Source organism: Sarcophilus harrisii, chromosome 5, assembly GCF_902635505.1.
Source record: "Sarcophilus harrisii chromosome 5, mSarHar1.11, whole genome shotgun sequence".
NCBI classification, from domain to species: domain Eukaryota; kingdom Metazoa; phylum Chordata; class Mammalia; order Dasyuromorphia; family Dasyuridae; genus Sarcophilus; species Sarcophilus harrisii.
This window is the reverse complement of record NC_045430.1, coordinates 199,601,468-199,629,462: the sequence shown is the minus strand read 5'-3', so window position 1 is coordinate 199,629,462 and position 27,995 is coordinate 199,601,468. Positions and strand designations below refer to the sequence as shown.

Sequence of the window (27,995 nt, the reverse complement as noted above, 5' to 3'; positions counted from 1 at the left end):
GCTAATGGCTCCATAAGATCCACATTAGACAGCTCTCCATGAGACTCAATCCTCCACATCATTCTTATTCACTTTTACCTTCAAATCTTCTTCCAGCCTTACAATCTTATTACTCATTTCTTTGACCATCTCATCTTTGTTAAATCTGGGGGAGCAGGGGAAGAACTGCAGGCATACATTGTGCCAAACTTTCTTCATACATTTTTCTTTTACATTTTTCCATGCCTCAGCAACATTTCAGATTAAATTATAAATATAAATGGTAAATTTAAGAAAATCATAAGTATTTAGAACCTCTAGAAATTTCTCAGTCAAGACCTTGTTTAAAACTATAATTACCTGGGCATATGTAGTTCCTATATAATATGCCCTGAAATTCTCAACTATTAACTGAAACATATATTATAAAAATGAAATAAAGTTTGCAGAAAGCTAAACCATTGTTACATTTTTGGTAATACCATCCAGATGAGTTGGATGAACTGAGGCTTTATCCAAAAGAAATAGGATTCTAAAAGGATTACAAAATTTTTCTACTATTGGGAATGAACATAAACCCCAGTTGTTCAACCCTCAAGAAGGGTTATCCATGCCTTAAGATTAGAGAAATAATGCACAGATAGTATTACCTTGCTGATTCCTTTCTATGCTCTGGGATTTTCTGAATAGTTTACAAGAAGTTTGTATTTGCCATCCCAGAAACATTCCCCCCAAACAAAAGAGTAACTTTACCTTCAAAACTCTGCACCCCAGGAAAGTTTTTTCCTTCCATACAGATACAGATTTGGCATTCTTTGATACAATAGGCCAGTCCCACAAGTAGGATTTTCACCAATTATTTTTGGGAGAAATTTTGGGAATCTCTTTACTACTTCAATATCTGTACTAGTAGCCTCTCCTGACATCATGAAATCCTGCATGATTTTTAAATTTGAATGGGAATGTAGAATTTTCAGAATTTTAAAAATAAAGGTAATGTAAATTTATATAAAGTGACAATTGTCTGTATTTTTTCTAATAACAGTCTGAAATAGACATCAGATGAAAGGCTTTTTGTGTTCTACTGTATATATTGAAATGCTCTTTTGTACTATTTGAGTTTAAGATTAAAAAATTAAAGTTATATATTAAATAATTGAATGGATTAGGAAGAAAGGAAAAGGAGGCAGTACTAAGAGCCAATTTTTAAAAAAATTTTCATCCTCCCAGTAGAAAAGAGCTAGTTGGGATAAAAGGACCAGGGAGAGTTTTTAGTATTTTATATTTTTGTCACACTTTTCTCTCTACTTGAAACAGTCCAAATTCCTTATGAAAGCTGTTATTTGATACATATATATGCTACAAATTCTTTCTTTTTTTCATACAACAAAGTTATTTTCCTATTTTGGGAGGATGTCCAAAGTTTCACTTGTTAATAGTGCAATATCTTACATCTCTTAATATTTAAATTTATTATTTAAAATAATAACTTTTCTTTCCTTTTCATCACAAAACTGCTCCATATGAAAAGGGTTAAAGGGACTATGTAGCTTATAGGGTAAGGAAAGGGGAAAAGCTGACTTGTCAGATGGTTTTAATGGGAGACAAAGGAGGAGCTTGAAAATGATGGCTAGGGGAGGAAGTAGGTCAATCGTGAGCAAAGGTCTAGTTACTGCACAAATCTAATAATTAGCAACTGATAACATGTGAGTTCATAGACTTTTTTTGTGCCCAGTACAAATTTCATTTTCCTGGTTTCTCAGGTTACAAGGATTCAGTTGGCAAGGCAATACCCAGTCCAGTAAACCTGGACATCTTTCTCTCAAGCTCTCCATTTTCAGGAAATGGGCGGTCTCTAGTTCAGACAAGTTCCATTTTCCCTCATTTGACTTCTTTCTCATTTTTTTTTTTTTCCTGCTGCTTACATATACCTAGGCTCTAGGCACACCCACAGTAACACGGACTTCAAAGCTCAGCTTAGTGAGGAAGAGGGAGAAGGCTGTTCCTTTTGGTAAAATCCCAATGCTGGAATTGGACAGGTGAGTGATTAGTGGCACCTCTATGGGAGAGGTGGGCTTGCTCTATCGAGGACAGACCTGCCCCTCTTCACAGCCATCTTTTGCCACCTCTTGTCTTTTCCTACCCCAGATATCTGTTCTAAATATTTAAGTCTCCATTATACTTTCATTTTTTTTTTGAAATGAGTAATACTTACTCCAAGTGTCTTCTGTCATATTTTCATTCTAAAGACAGCTTTACTCATGCTTCCTCAAAGATTAAGAAGAAAGTTTTTCTTCTCACCTTCCTTGTGGGTGTCCCAGTAATTTTTCTCTCTCAATCCTCCAAGAAAAACCAGAAATATTGGACTATACTTTTTAAAATCTCATCAAGAAAAAGCTTTCTCCAAAGAACACTAAGTGAATCCTCTTCTGGGGTGAAATTGTCTTCAAATAAATTATTCTCAACTATTCACTTTTGACTGTGAATTAGGTTTATCAGACAATGGCTTAGAAAGATAAAGCATTTTTTGGTACCCGACAGAGAATTTGCTGGAGCTAAATCTCACAAGCTCCCTGGGACTGATGACTAGATTTTCGGGAAAGCCCTACAAATCCAGATTTAATTTATTGTTTTGTGCTTGTATAGACTTTTAAAAGTAGTGAAAAAATGTTAATAACATTGACTGAACTTAAAAGTTTATAAAAGATACTCATGCCAGGGCAATTGAAGTAAGGCCTGGGGCAATGGTAGTTTTGTTGAGGGACAGGAAAGGATAATTCTGAAGTTTGGACAAATTTGAATAGATTTCCACCATGGAAAATAGTAGAATTTTGAGGCACTGGGTGTTCACAACAGCATCCTGGAAAAGGGAAAGGAGGAAGAAAAAGGAGGTAATGGGGCAACAAAGAAAGACTCACTTTGCAATTTTGTTGAACTTTTCAGTGAAATAGCATAGCTGTTGTGATACTTACAAAGAATACCTGCAATGAGAGGGGAGGGGTATGTCCTGGAGAAGTAAGGGCCCTGCAGAAGGAGCTGTGGGATGGGAAGGATGTATCTGGGAGGGGAGGGGGCAAAGGAGTAAAGAATGGCCAGGCAGCCCCCAAGAAAGTCAAGGGGACAAGAGCTGGTTCTTTGCTCCTTCCACTGAACTTGGGGGCCTCCTTTCTTGTTCTCCTTTCTTTCCCTAGAAGACAACTTTTAGATTTTTCTGGGAATTCTTTGACTATCCAGTGTCATCCCCAGCAGGGTCACCCTTCCAGGGAAACTGACACCTGAGCAATTTCTCTTTGGAGTCCCCCATCTCTCCTTTCTGTCCTTTCCTCCATGAGGTTTGGCAAGGAAAACATTCCTTCTTCCTGAGGAGCCCAGGGTCCCAGTGCTGCCCCATTTCTCCTGTCACAGAGTAAAGTAATCTAAAACAGTCACAGGTTAACTCCTACACATGTGTTAATGTAACAATGTCTTATCATCCTGCCCATAAACCATTTGTCCATTTAAAGAAGATAGATCTTAGGGAGGAGGCAATGCTGAACCCAAAAGATTGACCTACTAAGGAGAGAATTTCAGGAAGAGTATGGGAGACATTTTGGAGAAAAGGTCTATCTGATAGTCATTTCTCAACCCTGAATAAAATGTCTTACTTTATTCACTGATCACCTAGATGCTCTGATTTTTTGCATAAGTTGACATGACTTAAATATTATGCTTATTTCTGGACTACCATTTCCTGCAGGCTGGTGGCAAATGTACTGAAAAGTAAGTTGAGGATTCAACTTGGCATTGCAAACCTCCTTTAAAATCCTCAAGATTTTTAGAGGATTGTGAACTGTTACAGGAAAGATATCTCCTCTCTGAGTTCCCACTGTGGGTCACTACTGTGACATCTATATTTACCACAATACAGACATTACAAAGGCAAAAACTCTAGTTTTATTATTATGCTCAAGCATAAGCTCTCTAACAAGGCTTCTCTTTTTTATTTATTTATATATTTTCTTTCTTTATTTTTATACACATTGCTTTATGAATCAGATTGGCAGAAAAAAGTCAGAACAAAAAAGAATAACCATGGGAGAGAATAAGAAAAAAACAAAACAGAAAAAAAGAAATAAACATAGCATGAGTTGATTTATATTCAATTCTATAATTCCTTTTCTGGATGCAGATAGCAGTTTCTGTCCAAAGTCTATTAGGATTGCTTTGGATCACTGAACTATTGAGAAGAACCAAGTCTTTCATAGGTGATTATTACACATTTCTGCTGTTATTATGTGCAATGTAGTTCTGCTTCTGTTTGTTTCACTCCGCATCAATTCATGTAAATCTTTCCAGGCCTTTCTAAAATCAGCTTGGCCATCATTTTTAATAGAAAAATAATATTCCATTCCCTTCTTATAGAGCAACCTATTCAGCCATTCCCTAAATGAGGGGCATCTATCTATTTTCCACTTCTTTGTTACTACACACACACAAAACGTTTTTACACACGTGGGTCCTTTTTCCTCCTTTATGATTTCCTTGGGATATGAACCCAGCAATAGCACAGCTGGGGCAAAGGGTAGGGACAGTTTTGTAGCCCTTTGGGCATTCTTTCAGATTACTCTCCAGAATGATTGAATCATTTCACAACTCCTCCAACAATGCCTTAGTATCCCAGTTTCCCAGTTTTCCATCCTCTCCAAGGTCTTTGATTGTCTTTTCCTGTTACCTTAGCCAACTTGAGAGTTTTGAGGTGGAATCTCAGATTTGTTTTATTTTTTATTGCTCTAATCAATAGTGATTTGGAGCACTTTTTCATGACTATTGATCAGCTATTATAACATTGTAGCAAATATAGGATGGAGTTCTGTCTTTTCTTTAAATTTTATGGCCTAAGTGGAATGTGCCAAATTGCAATAAGTAAAAGAATTATTTCTCTGTCAGTCTGATATCATTTTGTCTATAATAAGCCTTGTGAAGGGAATTAATGGGGAAAAAATACAAAGGATGGTGGCTTAGCAGTACCAAACCAAAGCTATATTATAAAGCAGCAGTCATCAAAACCATTTTTACTGGCTAAGAAATAGAGTAGTGGATCAGTGGAATAAATTAGATACATATAACACTATATATGAGTCCTATAGTAATCTAGTATTTGAAAAAAAAACTTCAACTTTTGAAATAGGAACTCACCACTTGACAAAAGTTGCTGGGATAATTGGAAAATAATATGTCAGAAATTTGTCATAGACTTACATCTCACACTCCATATTGTAGAAAGTCCAAAAAGGTATACTTGAATCAGATAACTGGGCACTTAAGGCTAATTACCTATTTCATATGAGACAATGACTCTATTAGCATATGTTTAGATAAATGGCTCTTCTTACTGTTGGTGCCTACTGAAAGTTTGGTGTTAAGATAATGATAGGCAAGGATTAGAGGGCAGAGGGACAGAGAGCAGAGTTACTTGGCTGCAGGACAAAGAGGAGAGAGGTGGAGATTCTTGACTCCAGAATCGAGGAGAGATCTTTGGCAAGCCTTGTGGAAGTTTGCTTTCTTCTTTCACATTTCCCCCTAAAGACCAAGGACTTTTATTTATGCTGACTCTGGCTGATCCTGAGAGAGTTAGCCCAGACTTCACACCATACCAAAATAAGGTCATCTATAGATGACTTTAATTTCATCATCAGAAAATTGTTTATATCCTTTAACCATATATCGATTGAGGAATGACTTGTATTGTAAATTTGATATAATTCTTTATATATTTTCGAAACGAGACCTTTATCACAAATACTACCTGTAAAGATTTTTTCCTAGCTTTGTACTTCCCTTTTAGTCTTGTTACTATTGGTTTTGTTTGTGCAAAAACTTTTTAAATTTAAGATAATCAAAGTTGGCCTTTGGCCTTTCATAATCTTCTCTAGTTCTTCTTTGGTCATAAATTCCTGCCTCCTCCAAAGATCTAATAGGTAAATTATCCCTTGCTCTACTAATTTGTTTATGGTATCATCCTTTATGCCTAAATCAGGTATCCATACCTTATTTTGACTTCATTTTGGTATGAGGTATAACATGTGAGCTTTAAGATGAGTTCTATGACAAGTTTCTGCCATATTATTTTCCAAATATCCCAGAACTTTTGTCAAGTATTGAGTTCTTATTTCAAAGGTTGAATTTTGGGGGTTTATCAAATGGGAATGAACATTTTTATTTCATACTGAAAGTAAAATATCTGCTTTTAAATATTTGAGAGGTTTTTTCTTTTTTTAATATATACATTTAAGCAATATTAGTAAAATGATAAAAACTACTATAAACATTTGGTGTCAATCAGGAAGCATGCTGCTGGTCCTTCCAGTGTTAAATAGTCAAGAATGCCAATGGTCTATGCAGTATGACTCAGGCCAGTCAGAAATCACTTTATGGAATATGACCCCTAAAGTGTAGGAAGATTCATTTCTACAACTCACAACCCTACATCCTTCTTCTACCCACCCCTGGTCAAATTCAGCTAAGTTTTTCATTGTAAACCAACAGATACTCTGTCCAGCCCCTGGAGAGTCAGTTCAGGAGAATTCCAGGAACAGTTAAAGGAACAGAGACATAGCCTCTCTAGGAAGACATAGAATGAATCCATTGATCCAGAGCAAAAACACCTTCAAGGAATAGGATCTCTGACAGTAGGCACAAGACCTAGCTATCCACTGCAGATATCTGTCAGAAAAGGGATAGTGAAGAAGAAGAGACTCTGTAGGACCAGGGGAGTAATCATTTCAGCAGAGGTGCTGATCCCAAAGGTCAGTAGGAGGATTCTATGAAGAGGAGCACACGGAGCTAGACGGTGCAGTGGTTAGAGCTAGGTCTGGCGTCAGGAAGGTTTTCAAGGTCTTGAATTCAAATCTGATCTCAGACACTTACTAGTTGTGTGATGCTGGGCAAATCATTTAACCCTCTTGACCTTAGTTTCCTCATCTGTCAAATGAACTGGAGAAGAAAATAGCAAATGACTTCAATATCTTTGCCAAGAAAATCCCAAATGGGTTCATGAAGTGTTGACACTATTGAACAACAACCACGTAGAAAGGAGAAGTGCATTAATGTAGGAGTTGCGTGATTCAGGCTTGTTCCCATCTCACTTTGTAATATCAGTCACTCAGTAATTCCTGATCTGCCATTCAAACTTTCTGCTGCCTTAGAAACTCCAACAGGACGATACTATGACATCTTTGCCCCTTCTCTAAAATCCTTCTAAATAAAAGGCTTCACTTACATGCTGCCCACTTCTCCTAAACATAACTGAAAGCCTCCTCTTACCTGTATCAAAGAAGGCAGTATTGTCACTACTTTATTTAAGGTGAGCTTACTTTGCCCATAATAGAATAAAAAGTTTCCTTTCTCCTACAGCATTAAAAAGGTAATCATTTTCTAACAAGGCTGCATCTTGGTCCCTCAAACCTTCTTAAAAACTATCTGGCTGAATTATCCATAGGGAAAGGAATCTTAATACTTAATAGGGATCTGAACCATTTTCCTGGATTGTATAGTCCCTTCTAAGGAAGCAGGAATTTCAAGGCCCTAGAGCCTACAGGGTATGGAATAAGGGAAGAGTAGAGAAAGTCAACTAGATATATATCCAAAATTTGTCCCTCTGTTTAGGGAAGGGAATGTACAAGGAGACAAGATCCAAGAAACTCCTAGAGTGGAAAATTTACTCCTTATTTAGGGCAGTGCTGAGCTATTAAAGATACAGTTTCTCAAAGCTGGGATACATACTACTAATAGTCATGAGGATGATGATGGAAGTGATGCTTAGAAGGTCATTCCAGCAATCAATAGTGCCAGTTTTCCAGGAATAACACAGGAGAGGGAAAGCCCAGGAATACAGTGAGACTGGGCCCTATCTCCAGCTTGCTTTGTTATCAAATAAATGGCCTGCTCAGAAGCAATGGCACAGCAAGACCCATAAGGCGGAAGACCACTCAGTGGGGCTCTGACAGGGCTGCCCACAATGGGCTCATCCTTGACATCCCAAAGCCATATCCTGAATAAGAATCACTTACTGCTAAGGCAAATCTTTTGCTCTGAGAAAGGGAAAGAAGGCCAAGGTCAGAAGCAGATGGACAATTGTTTGAAATCATGTCACAGTGATCTATCAAAGGCAGCGCTCAATTCAGATGCCTCACAGCCTCTCAGCACTGATGCCTCCATCCTCCATCTACCACCTGGCTTTGCATAGGACCTCAGCAGTACCCTAGAACAGCTGGAGCCTGCAAGAATGCTGTTCTCAACAAAATTGTAATGTCCAAAGAAACTGAGCAAGACAGAGATTAGAGACCAATTCAATAGTTTATTAAATGGAAAAGTACTGGGACCAATGGATCCCAGGGCTAGATGATGAGTCTAGTCAAGTATGGACAGCAAACCTTATGGAATAACAGAACATTGATATAATGCAGAGACATTTACATAATGCAGAGACCAGGTGATGGCCTCATAGATGGAGGTTACTGATATTCTAATGACATTAAGATGTCTATAACACCTTTATGTCAACCATTAAGGGACTCATAACCTTAAGGCAGAATACCAAATAGGACAAATGGAGATGTCACCCCATTAAAAGTGACCTTTTCATGTACTAGAATAACTCATCTCAGAATTCCCTGGCTCCAGAGTCTAGATGCAGAGATTTGGATAGTCTGGAACAACCCAGGATTTGGAATCTGTGGCATCTGCTGAGGACCAGCTTTTCAAAACCATTAGTACCAGTCCTGGCCAGGCCTGGTCTCTGCCAGCTCCCATACACTGGGGCCTGGATACCTCAGACTCTAAGTCCAAGCCAGAGTTCAAGGCCGATACCACCAAAGAAGGCCTCCTTGTCTCCTTATAGTGAATCCAACTCAGCCCATGCTCCTTCCCTCACCCTAGAAGTAGAGTGTTACAGTGGCTAGAGGCCTGAACCTAGAGTCAGGAAGATCTGAGTTCACATGATCCTTCAGATACTCCCTAGCTGTGTGACCTCTGTGGCCTCAGTTTCCTTATCTGTCCAATGGGAACATATCTCCTATCTATCTCCCAGGGCATTTGTGAGAACCAAATGAGATTATATTTGTAAAGTGCTTTACAATGGTACATAAATCCTTATCTCCTTCTCCCCCCCAAGCAAACTAGTCCTTCTGCTTACTCTCTGAGTCTGCCTTTACCCTTTGACTTGGCTTGTTCCTAAGATGCTGTCTGAGCTGGATCCCTCACTCCATGAAGTCTGGTTGCTTGAGGGCTTCCTACCAGAATGGAGTCCTACCAGAATACAGCATTCCTGGCTAACAGGGATTGGGAGAGCTTGATCATGAGGGATGGGACATTGATGCTTGAAGCTTGCTAGAAAGGGAGTACCCTAATAACTGCCCCAGTCCTCATTTTTCTTTCTTAGGAACATGGCCAGAAAAGAACTTCGAAACAGGAAGAACACAGCAGAGATGCCAGATCTTGGTGGACCCTTACATCTGGGTTCCCTGTATGACTGTCCTTCGGATACCCTCATCCCTGGTAATTACTGTCTTGAAAGCAAAGCCTTATTCCAGATGTCAGGAGAGGGCAGTGTTAGAGAATAATTATTTATAGGTGAAAACTGGTTAGTGTCAGAAAGTTAGACTCAGAGACTGTTTCAGTGATTAATGTGTCTCACTTTCTTTTTTCTCCCAGTTAGGACCCACCTAGAATAATTTGTTTTTATGGGAAATGTTATATGATAGCAAATCCCAGGATAAATAAGGGATGTCTAAAGAGGAGAGATAGAGGAGAGGATTATTCACTATTGGAGGGTGGAGGTCAAAAAGAGAAGCAATCTTTGAATTATCTGAAACTAATATGACTGAAGTTTTTAAAAACATCTTTACTCAGAGAAAGTGTCAGAGTTTTAATTAAATCAGACACAATTTTGTAAGAAGGAGAGAGCAGATGGTCTTTCTCTCTGTCTCTCTGTGCATCTCTGTCTCTGTCTCTCTCTGTGTGTCTCTCTCTCTCTCATACACACACACACACACACACACACACACACACCTTTCCATCCAAGGAGTTTACACATGTTAATCAGACTGGTTAACATCAAATTGAAGAGCAGCCTTGAAGGAGAAAAGAAGATAGGACAGTTCAGAATGAGGGACTGGGAGAAAGGTTTTCACCTTTCACTAGGCTGTAGACCTAGGACTTTCTCTTGAAAAGGGTGAGGTGGGCAGATTTTTTCAATATACATTGACTTTTCATCTTTACCAGCATCTAGAAGAGAGGCAATTGGTGGATGCTTCAGTGGATAGAGCACTGGGTCTAGAGTCAGGAAGACTTAGGAGCAGGAATTCTTGCTCTTTTTCTGTCTTCAACCTCTTAGTGTTATGGTTAAGCAAAATAACATATTTTAAAGAATAAAATAAACACAGGATCACAAAAGAAACCAATTACATTCAAATGCAATCATACACACACACATACACCCATACACACACATACCAAAACACTTATTCAAGTTCATGGATCTCACAGTAAAGATACCTTGTTGAACATTCACTCAGTGGTTTAAGGGACTTTATGTATCATCCCATAGGAAAAGTCTTTAGAACTTCCAGGCTAGTTTCCTGCCCATAATATCTCCTTCAAGCCTAAACACAGTTTTTAAGGACCAGGTCTTACTTAATATCTTACCTCATTATCACTAGATTACTTATTTCATATCATTAGAGATACTGTATGGCACAGAAATGATATCTTAGATAAGATGCCTAGGATCCTGTGATTCTGTTGAAATAACCTTATATTCAATGAGTACTTTCAGTTATCATGTCACCTTGGTGACTTATTCAGGCCCATGTTAGGCAACCCATTAAAACTCCTAGATTGGAAGTAGTTTTGCAGTTTTTCTGGTTTATCTTGTGATTGAAGCTAATAGGATTCTTCCTCCCAACAGGTATTATAATTTTTGACTTATTTCTCATCTAAGTTTGGTGCTTGATCAATTGTCATAAATTAAATTTGTCCAGGTATTAGGATTTCCTTTTCCTGTTTGCTAGAACCTTATTTCCCTAGCCTCACTCACCCCCGCCCCACTTCCCTACCACTTTTTTTTTTCAAAATACATCAAAGATAATTTTCAATATTCATCCTTGAAAACATTATGTTCCAATTTTTTCTCCCTCCCTCTCCTCCTTCCTCTCCCCTAAATAGAAAGTAATCTAATGTAGGTTAAACATATGCAATTCTTCTAAACATATTTCCACATTTATCATGCTGCACAAGAAAAATTAGATCAAAAGGGGGAAAATGAGAAAGGATAAAACAAGTAAGCAAACAACAACAAAAGGTGAAAATATTGTGCTGTGATCCACATTCAGTACACACATAGTCCTCTCTTTGGATACAGTTGATTCTCTCAATCACAAGTGTGTTGGAATTGCCCTAAATCTTAGTCCATCAGAACTGAGCATTACATAATCTTCCTGTTCCTGTGTACAATGTTCTCCTGGTTCTACTCACTTCACTTAGCCTCAGTTCATGTAAATCTCTCCAGGCCTTTCGAAAATCACCCTGCTCATTTCTTATAGAACAATAATATTCCATTACATTCATACACCATAACTTCTTCAGCCATTTCCCAATTGATAGACATTCCTTCACTTTCCAGTTCCTTACCACTACAAAAAGGGCTGCTACAAATAGTTTTGCCCATGTGGATCCCTTTCTCTTTTTTATGATCTCTTTTGAATATAGAACCAGTAAAGACACTGCTGGATGAAAGTATATGCACTGTGTTATGGCCCTTTAGGTATAGTTCCAAATTGCTCTCCAGAATGGTTGGATCAGATCACAACTCCATCAACAATGTGTTAGTGTTCCAGTTTTCCCACATCCCCTCCAACATTTATGATTATCTTTTACTGTCATCTTAGCCAATCTGAGAGCTTTAAAGTAATACCTCAGAGTTGTCTTAATTTGTATTTATCTAATAAAATGTGATTCAGAGAATTTTTATATGACTTGAAATGGCTTTAACTTTTTTATCTGAAAATTGTATGCCCATATTCTTTTTATTTATTTTTATTATATATTGCTTTATTAATCATGTTGAGAGAGAAAAATCAGAGCAAAAGGAGAAAACTCTGGGAGAGAATTAAAAAAAAAAAACAGAAAAAAAGAAGTGAACATAGCATGTGTTGATTTACATTCAGTCGCCATAGTTCTTTTGTTGGATGCAGATGGCATTTTCTATCCAAAGTCTATTGGGATTGCTTTATGTCACTGAACTACTGAGAAGAACCAAGTGTTTCATAGTCAATCAGCATACATTCTTGCTGTTATTGTATACAATGTATTCCTGGTTCTACTTGTTTCTCTCAGCATCAATTCATGTAAATCTTTCCAGGCCTTTCTAAAATCAGCTTGTTCATCATTTTCTATAGAACAATAAGACTCCATTATCTTCATATACCACAACTTGTTCAACCATTTCTCAATTGATAGGCATCTATTCATTTTCCAAATCTTTGTTACCCCAAAAAGAACTGCTACATTTTTTTGCACATGTGGGTCCTTTTCCATACTTTATGATTTCTTTGGGATACAGACCTTACTAATGGTGCTTCTGGATCAAAGGGTATACACAGTTTGATAACCTAAAGGCTTCATTTCTAAACTACATAAAGAAGTAACTCAAATTTATAAGAATACAACCCATCCTATCAAACTGTGCATACCCTTTGATTGAGCAGGGTCTCTACTGGGTCTCTATCCCAAAGAAATCATAAAAAAAGGAAAAGGACCCACATGTGCAAAAATGTTTGTAGCAGGACTTTTTGTAGTGGCAAGAAACTGGAAAGTAAACGGATGTCCATGCGTTAGAGAATGGTTGAATAAATTATGGTATATAAATCTTATGGAATATTATTGTTTTATAAGAAATGATAAACAAGCTGATTTCAGAAAGACCTGAAGAGATTTACATGAACTAATGCTAAAGGAAGAAGTAAAATCAAGAGAACATTGTACACAACAACAACAAGATTATATGATGATCAAATATGAAGGACTAAGGTCTTTTCAACAATAAGGTGATTTAGGGCAATTCCAATACACTTGTGATGAAGAGAGCCATCTGTATCCAAAGAGAGCACTATGGAGACTGAGTGTGGATCAAAATATAGTATTATCATCTTTTGTTGTTGTTGTTTGCTTGCTTGTTTTATCCTTTCTCATTTATCCCTTTTTGATCTAATTTTTCTTGTGCAGCATGAAAAATGTGGAAATGTTTAGAAGAATTGCACATGTTTAACCTATATTGGATTATTTTATGTTTAGGAGGGGGAGAGGAAGAGAGAGGGAGAAAAATTTGAAACACAAGGTTTTGCAAAGGTGAATACTGAAAATTATCTGTGCATGTGTTTTGAAAATAAAAAGCTTTCATAAAAAAGCAAAAGAAATGAGGCCTTTATCAGAAATACTAGATATAAAAATTTTGTTCCCAGCTTTCTGCTTCCCTTCTAATCTTGGTTACATTGGGTTTGTTTGTACAAAACCTTTTTAATTTAATGTAATTAAATTATCCATTTGCATTTCATAATTTTCACAAGGTTTTCTTTGGCCATAAATTCCTTCCTTCTCCCAGATCTTTGAGGTAGATGACCCCTTTTCCTAATTTACTTAGAGTATCACCTTTTGTGTCTAAATCATGAACCCATTTCCATCTTATCTTTCTATAGAGTGTTAGATGTTGCTCAATGCCATATTTTTCTGCCATACTATTTTTCAATTTCCCCAGCAATTTTTGTCAAATAATGAGTTCTTATCCCAGAACTTAGATATATGTTCTTGTCTCCACTCTCACTCCCCCAAATCCCTAGCTGACCTTCCTGCCCGGCACTGGCATCCTTTCCATGCCCCTAATTCAGGTCACTCACAGAAAAAGCATGAGGGAAGGTTCTCCTGAATGAATTTAGGAAGTTTAGGATTAAGGACACTTTGTCAGTTTCTCAAATTTATTTAAGTGATTACTCCAGGAGGAAAACTCATTTTCAATTCAGTATTGATGTGATAGTATATCATCCATGATAGTAAGAGAAAAGAGGAAAAACCAATAGGAGACTTAATTGGCCAAAATAGATCTCAATCTTTTTACAGCTGGCCAGAGATAGGAAGGAGTTGTTCCAGTCAGTTCATCCAATCAACAAGAAGTATTATTAAATAATAAATGTCTAACATTGTGCTTGGTGCTGGTTGATTCAAATACACAGAAAGAAGCCATCTTTCTTGCAAGGAGCTGACATTCTGTTGGTGAAAACTTACATCTAATTAAGAAATTAACTTCCCGATTAGGGTGGTGATATAGCATTCCTCCTAAGAAGAGCTCCCAGCTTTCCCCTTTTGTACAAGAAAATCCCATTCCTAATGAATGTGAGGGATGTACTTCTCTTGTGAGATGATGAGAGAGGAAAAAGTTATAGGACTGTGACTGATGGGAGAAAAGGTGCTATCTTCTACTTGTGCTTCCAAATCTCTATGCTAGAATCTTTGAACACTGTCTTTGGTGGAGAAAGATGAGCATTATAGGACTACAATGATCCCCAATGTATTTGAGGTTAGTTAAAAAGGATTTTTAAATAATTTATAATCCTAGGTGCTAGAAAGTTATTGGGGTTTAGGTAGATACTTATCTGTAAAATCCTAATTAGGAAGACAGAAGGAAACCTCAACTAGGGTTCCTACAGTTGACAACGAGAATGTGGAAATTTTGAGGTTGAGGAAGCTTTTTTATTTTTTAAGGAATAAGACTTATTCAAGGTGATTTCCTTTATTTGGTGTAAATGTTCCTTCCAATAGATGATTATGTGGTAACCCAAATCTCCACACTAGGAAAGAGAAAAAGGAAATCCAACCAAGAGATTTAGATCCTTTATAACTTTCCAAAGCCCAGGGAGATTATACATAGCAGAAAGATGATGTAATGTTTTAAATCTGGATCTGAAAAGGAGTTCCAAAAATGACTTCTTAGTTTTCCTTTTCTGCTTATGAAAAGTTCTTTTTCTGCTTTCTACTATACATGTTTAATTTGGGCAGAATGATGATGACAGTTGAGGACCAAGGTGTTATTTGCTACCTCTGTTTCTAGATCTGGGTCTTGGAATCTGTTGTTACTTGTCCTTTTTCTTTCTTTCTTTTTTTTTTTTTTAATAACTTTTTATTGACAGAACCCATGCCAGGGTAATTTTTTACAACATTATCCCATGCACTCACTTCTGTTCCGATTTTTCCCCTCCCTCCCTCCACTCTCTCCCCCAGATGGCAAACAGTCCTATACATGTTAAATAGATTACAGTAGATCTTGGATACAATATATGTGTGCAGAAACAAACAATTTTCTTGTTGCTCAGAGAGAATTGGATTTAGAAAGTATAAATAACCTGGGAAGAATAAAAATGCAAGCAGTTTACATTCATTTCCTAGTGTTCTTTCTTTGGGTGTAGCTACTTCTGTCCATCCTTGATCAATTGAAACTAAGTTAGATCTTCTCTTTGTTGAAGAAATCCACTTCTGTGAGAATACATCCTCATACAGCATAATTCTTGAGGTATACAATGATTTCCTGGTTCTGCTCATTTCACTTAGCATCAGTTCATGTAAGTCTCGACAATCCTCTCTGTATTCGTCCTGCTGGTCATTTCTTATAGAACAATAATATTCCATAACATTCATATACCACAATTTACTCAACCATTCTCCAATTGATGGGCATCCATTCATTTTCCAGCTTCTGGCCACTACAAACAGGGCTGCCACAAACATTTTGGCACATACAGGTCCCTTTCCCTTTTTTAATATCTCTTAGGGGTATAAGCCCAGTAGAGACACTGCTGGATCAAAGGGTATGCACAGTTTGATAACTTTTTGGGCGTAGTTCCAAATTGCTCTCCAGAATGGCTGGACACAATTCCACCAACAATGTATCAGTGTCCCTGTTTTCCCACATCCCCTCCAACATTCTGCATTATCTTTCCCTGTCATTCTGGCCAATCTGACAAGTGCATAGGTATCTCAGAGTTGTCTTAATTTGCATTCGTCTGATCAATAGTGATTTGGAACACTCTTTCCTATGAGTAGTAATAGTTTTAATTTCATCATCTGAAAATTGTCTATTCATATCCTTTGACCATTTATCAATTGGAGAAGGGCTTGATTTCTTATAAATTAGAGTCAATTCTCTATCTATTTTGGAAATGAGTTCTTTATCAGAACCTTTGACTGTAAAAATGTTTTTCCAGTTTATTGTTTCCCTTCTAATCTTGCCTTCATTAGTTTTGTTTGTACAAAAACTTTTCAATTTGATATAATCAAAATTTTCAATTTTGTAGTCAATAGTGATCTCTAGTTCTTCTTTGGTCATAAATTCCTTCCTCTTCCACAGGTCTGAGAGGTGAACTATCCTATGCTCTTTCAATTTATTTATGATCTCATTCTTTATGCCTAGATCATGAACCCATTTTGACCTTATCTTGGTGTACGGTGTTAAGTGTGGGTCAATGCCTAGTTTCTGCCATACTAATTTCCAATTTTCCCAGCAATTTTGTCAAATAATGCATTCTTATCCCAAAAACTGGGGTCTTTGGGTTTGTCAAACACTAGATACTTAAAGTTATTGGCTGTTTTGTCCTTTGAACCTAATCTATTCCATTGATCAACTAGTCTATTTCTTAGCCTATACCAGATAGTTTTAGTGACTTGTCCTTTTTCTTAAAGAGAGCTTTGACACCAGGGAGGTGATGCCATGACATGCAAATGAATTGGATTGAAATGAAAGGGGACAGTCACCTGCCTCACTTTCACCTACAGAGCCATCTGGGTCCAGTGGCCAGAGATATGGCCATACTCAAAGATTGTCCAAATTGTTAGGACCCATCTTAGCTTGTGTACCATGGGCATAACCTTCAGAACCTCAAGATCACCTCCTTGTCATGCCAGGATTTCTGAGCAGGTCTTTATTAGAATTGTCTACAGAACCAAATCCTTCATTTTTCTTTCTCACTTGTTTCCTACAGATCCAAACATCAGTGGAAGAGACTTAAGGAAGCTACAATTAAAAATTGTTCTTGTGGGGAAAACAGGATCTGGAAAAAGTGCAACAGGAAACACCCTTCTGGGCAGGAGAGAGTTTGAGTCCAAGTGTTCAGGAGGGTCAGTCACCAAGGTCTGCAAGAAAGCCAGAACCACATGGAATGGAAGGGACATTTGTGTTATTGATACTCCAGGCATTTTTGACACTGACACCAAGGAAGAAAAAATGCTGAATGAAATTGCTCATTTCATGACACTATCCTCTCCAGGACCACATGCTCTACTCCTGGTGTTGCAAGTGGGCCGTTTCACCCAGGAGGAGAAGGCAGCCATTGACCGCCTTTTCAGAATTCTAGGACCTGAAGCAGTGAAGTTTTTGATCATTGTATTCACTGGAAAAGACAAACTAGGAGAAGAAAGCCTAGAGGATTACTTAGGAACCATTGATGACTCTTATTTCAGGGAGTTATTGGAGAAGTGTGCCCATCGATGCTGTGCATTTGACAATAATGCTAGTGGAGCCCAGAGAGTTGCCCAGATTTCAGAGCTGATGGCCGTGGTTGGAAACATGGTGCAAGATAATGGGGGCAGCCACTACAGCAACAGTATATATGAATCTGTGGAAGCACTCCTGCAGAAAGAGACAGAAGCTCTTCAGCAACGCTACAAGGAGCAGTTTGAGAGGGAAAGAGAAGAAATGAGATGGTATTATGAAAATCAAATACGAGAGTTGGAGAAGCAAAAGCAAAAATGGGAAATATTAAAGAAAACAGAAAAATTTGAAAAGAAAATGCAAAATCTTAAGGGTGAAATGAAGCAAGAGTTTGAACAGTTAACCTGGAGATACCAGAAAAATTGTCACTATGCCCGAAATGAGATGGAGAATAATGACAATCTACTTTTGAAAATGCTTATTTTTATTTTGCCCATTGTTGCAATTTTTGCTCTATTTTTGTTTAAAAGGGTCTTCTGAGGGACAGCTTTTTGATATAGTGGATAGAGCACTAGCCCCAAAGTCAGGAGAACCTGAGTTTAAATCTGGCCTCAGACACTTAAAACTTCCTGGCTGTGTGACCCTGGACAAGTCACTTAACTTCAATTGCCTCAGTAAAAAACAAATAAAAACAAAAGCAAAAAAGAAAGAAAGTCTTCTGACTACCAGAATCATTTCATTTTTAGTATTCACCATATGTGCTGTCATTACAAAGTGAGGCTAAGTAATGGAGATCACATGGTTAATAATAACAATTGAATTCAAGTCTCCTAATTACAGGCTAGTATCATTTCACTGTTTTCGAAAGAGCAAATCCTTTTGGAAGAATGTATTATGATATTTTGCAGTAGCAGATATAATTTCCTAATATCTCAGGTACATTTTTTATGTTCTTATAGGAACAAGCATCTTGAAACCAGGAGATTGCAAGAACACAAAACTCATTGTGTAGAATTAACAATTACCTCTCTGAGCTCCATTGTGTCCTTTCCCCTACCCCACCCATGTCCCACCTCCTGCCCCCCAAAAGGATTTTCTTTTTTATTGGCCATTACTTCTATCATACTCAATCTTTAAGAAACGGTTAAAGACTCATCATCTCTCCCCAAATCTTCCTTAACTCCTCTCTTTTTCCACTCTGATGATGTCTGTTCTCTCCTTTTTCCAGCACTTTGTATATGGGTTTTTCCACATTGTGGGTCACACATTGTCTTGTAGGTATTAACATTTTGTCTCACAAGGATATAATGTTTTGATAAACATATTGTAAGTTCTTTAGATATGGAAGGCTGAAACTTCTACTTTAATTGTCACTCCTTCTTAGAAGCCCTCTCCAAGACCCATTCTTTTTATTTACTAATATGGGTTTGTAAAAATCAAGAAGGAGGGGCAAGTAGATGGCACAGGATAAAGCACTGGTTCTAAAGTCAAGAGAACCTGAGTTCAAATCCAGCATCAGACACTTCACACTCCCTGTCTGGGCAAGTCACTTAACCCCACTTGTCTCAGCAAAAATTAAAAACAAAAAAACAAAAATCAAGAAGCACAAGTAATCTCAAGTTGAAGGAAAATTTACTGATTGTCACCTACATACCTACCGTAATACATTCCTGCAGGTAGCCAAAGAGAAATCTTGTAAAATTTCCCTATGTTGCTCCAATTTTTATTCCTTTGATCAAACAATTACTCTGATTTCTTCTCTTTACCAAACATTGCTTTCCATGTGACATAATATTGATGCAAGTTCTATTTTTTATCCTGAAGAAATTCTATTTTCAGATCTCTTTTACAAACAATTCTACAATTTTATCAACTCATCTATTGCCACCTTTTTCTATTTTACAATTTTGTGAGTCAAGACAAATTATTTTCACTTACAACAGCATTCTTTTACAGTCATACACAAAATTTAACTCTACTTTCAATGTGAAATTTTGAGTTCCTTAAAGTTACCAATAAATATCATAAATAACAACAAAAAATTTTGAACCAATAAAAAAAAAAATGAAGGATCAGAAAGAGAAATGTGCTTGAACAAGGCAAAGGGAGAGAAAGGATGGGGAGGTTTGGAATGAAGAGTTTTTTACAAGGGAAGATTGTGAAGTAATTGTGGGGGTGAGGCTGCCAATGATTAAACCACACTCTTGTCAGAATTGATTCAAAAAGGGTGAATGCGTATACATACTCGGTTGGATATAGAAATCTATCTTAAGTAACAGAGGGAAGGGAATAAGGAAAAGGATATGGGATGCTAAAAAGAAGGTGAATTAAAGGATGCAATGGCCAGTAGCAAAATGGCCTTTTGAAGAGGGCCAAGGTGAAAAGAGAGAAAAAGATAAAACAGAAGAAAACAGAATGGAGAGGAATATACCATAATCATAACTATGAATATGAATGGGATAAACTCAATCATAAAAGAAGCTGATAGAAGAATGAATTAGAAAGCAGAATTCAACAATACTTTGTTTACAAGAAACACCTGAAACAGAAAGATATATACGGAGTTACAATAAAGAGCTAAACCAGAATCTATTATGCTTCTGGTGAGGGGGGAAATAAGAAAAAATTAAAAGGTAGGGTTAGCAATCAAAATCTGAGACAGAGCAAAAGTAAAAATAAACAGTTAAAAGAGATAATTAGGGAGGCTACATTTTGTTAAAAGGTACCCTAGACCATGGAGTAATATCAAAATATTTTACAGCAAGTTTGTATGACAAAGGCCTCATTTCTCAAATATATAGAAAACAAAGTCAAATTTGTAAGAATGCAAATCATTTCCCAATTATTAAAAAGTTACAAGATATAAAAGGGGAGTTTTTAGAAGAACTCAAAGCTATCTATAAACACAAGAAAAAAATGCTCTAACTCACTATTTATTAGAGAAATGTAAATTAAAAACACTCTGAGGTAATACCCTCCATTTATCAGATTAGAAATTGCTGTTATAGTTTATCTGCTCATCCATCTAACCAGCTCCTTTTGCAAGACAGTAATTAATGATTATGTTAATATTAATGATCATGCCAATATATACAATAATATGAAGTGGAGAATGACTTCAGTCATTCACTTAAATGAGTTGATAGGACCTTCTATGATGAAGGATGCTTCTGATTTCATTCCATTACCTACAATAGATTTAGCTATCTAATAAGGCAAGGTGTAGACTTAATCTGGGATAATCCTGACATTGGTACCATTTTGGATGTAGATGTCCTCTGAATGGGTTACTTCACTGAGGGATCCAGAATTAAGGCATAAGGATCAATAAGTTTCTCTTCCTCTTTGAAGAGAATGATCCACTTGTAGACAATGGTATCAGGAAGTTCCCTAATTCCCTTTGAGGAATATCTTCAGAGAGAAAGAGGTCATAATGTTTGGATTTGAGAAAAGTTAGGGATGCCTAATGACTGCTGCCAAGGTATCTTCATTCTAGGTCAACCAACATTCACTCTGTAGGTTAATATGGTCTTTCACATCCTATTTATTTGACTAATGGGGAGACTTCAAGGTAAAATGTCCACATTTGTAGTGTTCAGAAATGTATACTGACAATACTTTGATGAGGTTCCATTGCATGGAGAAAATACTCTGACTAGACACAGGATCTTAGCATTACAACTTCAGAAACTGAAATGTGTAGTCAAAGTTTCAGAGCCTGATAAATATTAGTATTGTCATCTAAAAAATTAATTTCTAATGAGAGATTTTACTGCAAATGTGACCATCATGTAGAGAAATTTTGGACTGGAGGGAGCTTTTAGAAGGTGCAGCATTCTTTCCTAAGGAGGGGAGTCTATTGAGCAAACACAATGAAGAAGGGAAGGTTCCTTGGGGAGCATGAGACATCTTTCTCTTCTCAATATATAGGGATATCTCTATGGTGGCAAGAGAAATCCCTTTACTGAGAAATTCCTCTCTCCTGTGCAGAGATAGATAAACTTGGAAATAGACAAGTTCAATTGCAGCTTCAAACTCTTAGCTGTGTGATTCTGGGAGAAAATCTTAATCTTTATCTGCCTCATTCCTTCATCTGTAAAACTGAGATAATAACAATACCTACCTTTCAAAACTGCTATAAGGATCTAAGAAGATAATATTGAAAAACACTGCAAATCTGCAAACAGTACTACTTCCCATTTAGACTTTTCTGTCATTAAAATATGTGGTCATGAAGAGATCATTGGCAAGTTCGACTCCTTGATTCCCGGTGGTCAGGAGACAAATGAAGAGGTTCGGGGTTGTGTCCCCAAATGATGAAGTTGGGCACAGGGCAGTGAATTTTGGGAACCCCTTTAGTCGGTGCAGAGGTCTTTTGTGAAGGAATTTATGAACCTGAAAAGCTAGACTAGCAAAAAGAAATTTATTATTGGCAGTGGGAAGTCAGGCCTTGCTAAAAAGACTGAATTTCTTGGTGGCAAGTTCCCAACAGAGGGATATAAAGTTTGAAGCAGAGAAATCCCAGCAGAAGGTAAAGAGGGCATAGTCCTGTTATGGGAATAGGAAAGAAAGGGATAACGAGGGAGTATTCCTGAAAGAGAATATCATTTCAGCGGGCAGAGGGTTGCAGCTTCTGCCAAGAGGTCCATTGGCATGGCATATTAGGTTCTCTGCAAGGAACGAGCCCCAAGTTGGCTCTTTTTATAGTTGAAACCTTAGCTAAAAGCTGGGGCAGCTCTTGATGGGGGCTGGGAGCAGTTTGAGCTGGAATCAGAATAGACAATCTTGGAACTTAATGAGTATCTCTGGATTAATTTCCAACTCATTAGGGTTGGAATCTCCAGCTCCAACTAAGTAGAAGTGGTACTCAAGGGGTCCCACCTAGATAACAGAATGAATAAAACCACTTTATATTGATTCCCTGGGGTGGGCTTTCACAGAGGCAAGGTTCAAGGAAAATCTCTCCTTTAAGGAACTTCTCAAGGGCTTTACCTCATGGCTCTCCCCCAAAGTGAGAGAGAGAGAGAGAGAGAGAGTTTTGGGGTTCCCTTTGTCAGTTAGGCTTCCTTTTGACAGGAAAAAGCCATTTCTACATAGTAGTCACATTTTAAGTTGAGACTTTTGGAGTCATGGAAGTTGGAATCACCTTTAGAGCCCAACATCCCACCTGAAGAATGAAATTATGTCGAATTTCATAATATCTTTAACACCTGTAACCACTTTTGATAATGGGGAGCTCACTTTCTCCCAGCCAATTCCGTGGTGGCAGCAGATTGTATACTCAGGAAATTCTGCCTTCTTAATTGAGCTAAAATCTTTCTCCTTGTAACTGGCACCTGTTGGCTTCAACATTACTCTCTGGAGACAAGAAGACATTGAGTTTCTTTTCAATATGACATATCTCCAGATATAGGAGGACAGAGGCCATGCTCTTCCTAAGCCTTCTCTCCTCCAGTCATTGACCTCCTCAGCATGAGCTCTGGCTGGCCCTGCAGCAGAAGAAGATAAAAATGGAAAGTAGAAGATCTTGAGTAAAACTCTGACTATCTCTTGGCCTTGGTAAAAGGCCTTGGCCTTTAGGGAAAACATTTATCTACCCTGGGGCATAATTTTCTCATTTATCTAATGAGGGAGGTGGACTTGTATATCCTTACAGATTCCTCCTCACTCAAAAACCCCAACTTCTGAACACATGGGACCTAAAGTGGAACATAAAATTGCATGTGGGATCTGACTAGTTTGAGGTACAGTGGGACTGTCACTTCCCAGGATTTAAAAAAAAAAAAAAAAAGTACTCCTAGTGATGTAGACTAAAATTTTATTAGCATTTTTTTTAACAGTTGAGCTAATAGTAAGTTTTTCCCCCCCTTGGTGTGGACCAGTAATATCACCCCATGGGAAATTCCCATGACAGAAACTTTTTCTGGCAAAGAGCAGTAACTCCTTTGTAATTTAGGATTAAGAACAGGAATTCTGATGGTGTGTTACCCCAAATAAGTGTCTTTGCTTGATTTTGAGATGGTCTGAATGTGAATTCTTTCAGAGATAACATTGCAACACATACCTAGGACCTCACCAATCTGGAGATTTTTTTTGGAGAGCAATCTGGAATTATGCTCAAAGAGTTATTAAAATGCCTATAATTTTTGGTCCAGAAATACCACTACTCCCTCTATTTCCAAATATGATTATGGGTAATGGTAAAGGGTCCTTATTGATGGAAGTGCCTTCTTCAAGGTTATAGACAGTTTTTAATCTAGACTTGGTAATACTTTACCTCATATCATAGATTGTTACTTACTTCATATTACTAGAGATGCTATATGTCACAGAATTGATATGTGGAATAAGAAATCAAGGCTACTATGATTCTGTTTAAGTAGCCTAATTTTCCATGAGTATTTTCAGCTGCCAAATCACCTTGATACCTCATTCAGGTCCACTTTGGAGATTTCACTAAAATTCTAGGCTGTGAAGAGTTTTTCACTTTTTATTGGTTTATCTGTGTTTGCTTCTGATAGTATTCTTTTGGTATTCTATTAGTAAGTTTTGCTTGTTTCTCATGTAAGCCTGGTACTTGATCAATTTTCATGAAGTAAATTTATTCAGATGTTGGCTGTTTTCCCATGTCTTCTAGAACCCTATTTCTTCCCTCCTTCTCTCCCTTTCCATCCTGGAACCTCTAAGTGGCCCCAACGCCACATGACACTGACTTTTGATCTTCTCTGTATGTATAATATCTGCTGGAATTCTGTTTTCCTAATTCTGCTTCCTTACTCCCCCACTTCTCTATATCATCCTGGGCCCAGGGCAATTCCTGACTAGTTCAATATTTTAATAGAGGAAGGAGAATTGTTTTCTTGAAAAACAATACCATGAAACTAGAAGAATGGCATTTATTGCCAACTCAATCCCATTATTTTCATAGAAATATACCTGCCTCTGTTCTTTCATGTTCTTATCTCCATTTCTATTGCCAACAACCTCTGGCTGCCCAAAGATTAAAACTTCAGAAAGATTTTTGGGAATCTCTGTATGTATTCTGTCTGGTGGAGTCCTATTTCCCCTACCGCCCCCCCCCCCACACACACACACACACAGACACAGATAGAGATACTTCTCTATCATCACCATCCTGGGCCCTCTGATTGGCCCCAAGGCTCTTTATGGCTTTTTGACTCATCATTTTAACAAAGAAAGGAGAGTTATGTTCTGGAAAGAGGATATCAAGAAGCTAAGGAAATCATATCTACCACCATCTCAATCCCATTCTTTCAATAGAAATATACACTATGTTCTTGCCTCCACTCCCACCCCCAGCAATCCCTGGCTGACCCTCCTCCCCTACACTGCCACCATTACCATGACCATAAATTCAGGCCACCCACTGTAGAAGTATGAGAGAAGGTTCTCTGTCTGTGCCCAGGGAATTTAGGAGTGAGGAGTCTTTGTCAATTCCCCAAACCTATTTCAATAATCACATCAAGAGGAAAGGATCTTTCCAATTCAATGTTTATGTTATAAGGTTAACATCCATGCTAAGAGGAAAAAAGAGGAAAAATCCATAGGAGAATTAGGTATCCAAACGAGATTTATTAAAGGATAGTTTGGGTAGCTAGATGATGCAGAGACTAGAGCACTGGTCCTAAAATCAGAAGAACCTGAAAAGGAAGCAATAATTAGAATGTGGAATTCATGAGTTAAGAGTAAGTTTTTTTTGTTTTTTTTTTTAAGCAGTAAGACTTAATGAAGATACCCTTCCTACTTGTCTCATTTCAATCATTTGGTGGAAAATGTCCCTCCCAATAAGTGATTATGTGGCAACACAAATGTCTACACTAGGAGGGGGGAAAAGGAAATTCAATCAAGAGATTTATATGTTCATAAATCATCTTTTAAAAATTATTCCTATATAGCTTCACAAAGCCCGGAGGGTTATACATAGGAGAGGGATGATGTAATTCTACAAATCTGCATCTGGAGTATATAGGTTCCAAAAATGACTTCTTAGTTGCCTTTTTTGTATATGAAAAGTCCCTTTTCTGTTGAATGGAGGAGGAGATTTCAGGATGATGAAACAACTTCTATTATATCTCTTGACAAATCAGAAACCCGGGCAGAGATAAAAACGATTTGCCATAAATTACATAGCAAATACATATCCATAATTGAGACAGGGAATAGTGGTCTTACCAAATGCAAAGACTGACTGGCTTTCTGGGTGCTGCCAGGGGTACCCAAATTCTTCCCAGGTAGTTCCTGGACAGAACCTGCTGAATGCTGGGGTGCCAGGATTTCCCTTTGATGGAAGTGTCAGGTGCCAGGGCTCAGGGAATACTGACTATGGAGCCTGACCCCCATTCCATTCCCATTCCCTCAAACTGCCTTGGGGGTGGTATTTGGGCAAGATTGAGTGAGGCACCAGATCTCTCAGTCTTTTCTGCAACCAAGGAAAAGATCAGGCTATTCCAGGAGTTAAATAGGCTGCAAAGATAGCTTTTACAGAAAGAAATAGCCAAGGCACTAACCCCTGATCTGAGCAGGCAGAGTAGAGTTAGATGAGCTAACCAGTATTTTACCTAGGGAAAGCCAGTCCCCATTCAGCACCAGGAGACTTTCAGAATTTCTAGCTCAGAAGCTCCATGAGATGAAAGTGATAAAGTCCTACCTCACCTTTCTGAAGGAGGTGCAGGTCATAGCTGACCAGAATGAGTTGGACGGTGTGGTATTAGGCTCTCCCCATAGATGTGTCCTGGTATTTGCATTCACCTCCTTAGAAAAGGAACCCTACTTAGCAGACTGAAAACAGTGGCTTTGGAATCCAGCATCATTTAACCCTGTCTGTGAGCAAAAAATTTATTCTTCAGGGGTAGAAGACACAGAGACAAGAAAAAAGCAACATAATTGGTAGCATTCTTTTCAGGATTTGTCAAGGCAAATCATTTCAGTGAGAAGACTCAATTCATTGTGGTATCTCCTGGTATACCAGGAGAACAAGGGGATTTCCATTTACCTCTATGAAAAGTTTCAGCAGGTCAGCATCAACTTAGAACTCTCAATCAAACTTCCCACTGTCCAGATTGCTCAGGTCACACAAGACAGTGTTGAGCTCACATTGACACCAGCATGTGGGAGAGAGGAGAAGATCATGGGTTATCAGGTAGAGTGCCAGATAGCAGGAGAAGAGAACTGAACTGTCATGTCTGTGTCTGGAAAGCCAGAGGTCTTCAAAGTGAGTGGCCTTGCGCCTTTCACAGAGTATATGTTCAGGTTTTCTGAGATCAGTGAGTTGGGGCTCTTTGTGAGACCAGTAATATGAGCATTGCTGTGAGAACACATCCCCTATCCTGCCAGCCTGGGAAGCCAGACATTGTTGTGGTGGGGCCTCAATCTGTCATGCTGTACTGGATACCCCCACATCTTGTTGGGACACAAGTTAAGATCAAAGAATATAGAATAGAGTACAGAGAGGAGACTGAGGCCGTGGGTGAGGAGGACAAAAGAGAATAGCATGAATACAGAACAAGAAATAATGACATGTGCTATCACATTGATGTGCTGACACCAGAGATTCCAAGTTTCTGTTGTGTATGATAGTGACTGAACCTGTGAGAATAGTAAGATGAATAACCCAGTGATGACCATCTTTGCCATAGATTTCAGTAAGGAACTTTTAGTAAGTAGAATCCATAAGGACATTTCTTATTATCAGAATATTTGAAATGGTGCAAGAGTTAATCAGGAGATTCACTGAGTTTCACAATCTTCTTAAGGAAATACAAAGAGTCAAATTCTGAGAAACTTATTTGCAGTGTGAAGGGTCCATTTCATGTGGAAGGAGGTTACTTAAAGTGATTTGAGCAATTAAATTCCACTCTTCCTCCTTCCAGAAGAATGTCAGGTGGATTAGGTATTTATTAATTGAATCAGTTGACAAAAGTTCCCCACAATTTTCTGAGCTATGATTTTTATTCCAATATACAAAAACGGGTTTTAGACTTAAATATATTTTTAAATGCACCAGCCTAAGTTATTTTACTTGAGATTTTATTCCTTGATATGATAATACAAATAGTCTAGAGTTGGAAAAGTCAGAGCAAGTCAGTTCTTCTGACCTCTGGCTGTCAAAAGTCATGTCTATAATGTCGTCTTGGGAGCCTGAGACATCCTTCTCTTCCCCTCATAGAGTAATATCTCTTTGGAAGTAAGGGCAGACATTCCTCTCTCCTCTGGACAGGTCTTGGGACATCTTAATGAATATACTCCTTTATACTTTATACTCCTTTTGTGCAGAGCAGTAACTATTTAGTAATTTATAGAGAAAGGATTCTTGCTTTTTTCTGCTCTGGATGCTTTAGCAGTATGGCGAAACCTGTCTGCAGGTCTATAAAGGATCACAAAAAACCCCAATCATAACCAAAAGCAATTATCAAAACATACAAAACACCTGTATAGGTTCATGGATCCCAAGGTAAAAATACCTATAACTTAGGGATTGTTGTAAGTG

At 37.8% G+C, this 27,995-nt stretch overlaps 1 protein-coding gene and 1 pseudogene across 1 annotated transcript; both read left to right on the top strand.

The window, feature by feature from the left end:
- The first annotated feature begins 1,848 nt into the window (after window positions 1–1,848).
- LOC116419418 (GTPase IMAP family member 4-like) lies at window positions 1,849–18,116 on the top strand. The gene is made up of 3 exons (XM_031939368.1): window positions 1,849–2,018; window positions 9,398–9,513; window positions 17,040–18,116. Exons 1-3 carry the CDS (start codon window positions 2,002–2,004, stop codon window positions 18,026–18,028), a joined length of 1,122 nt encoding a protein of 373 aa, XP_031795228.1. The 5' UTR covers window positions 1,849–2,001; the 3' UTR covers window positions 18,029–18,116.
- Window positions 18,117–25,831: 7,715 nt separating this feature from the next.
- LOC105750730 lies at window positions 25,832–27,398 on the top strand (annotated as a pseudogene).
- Window positions 27,399–27,995: the final 597 nt, after the last annotated feature.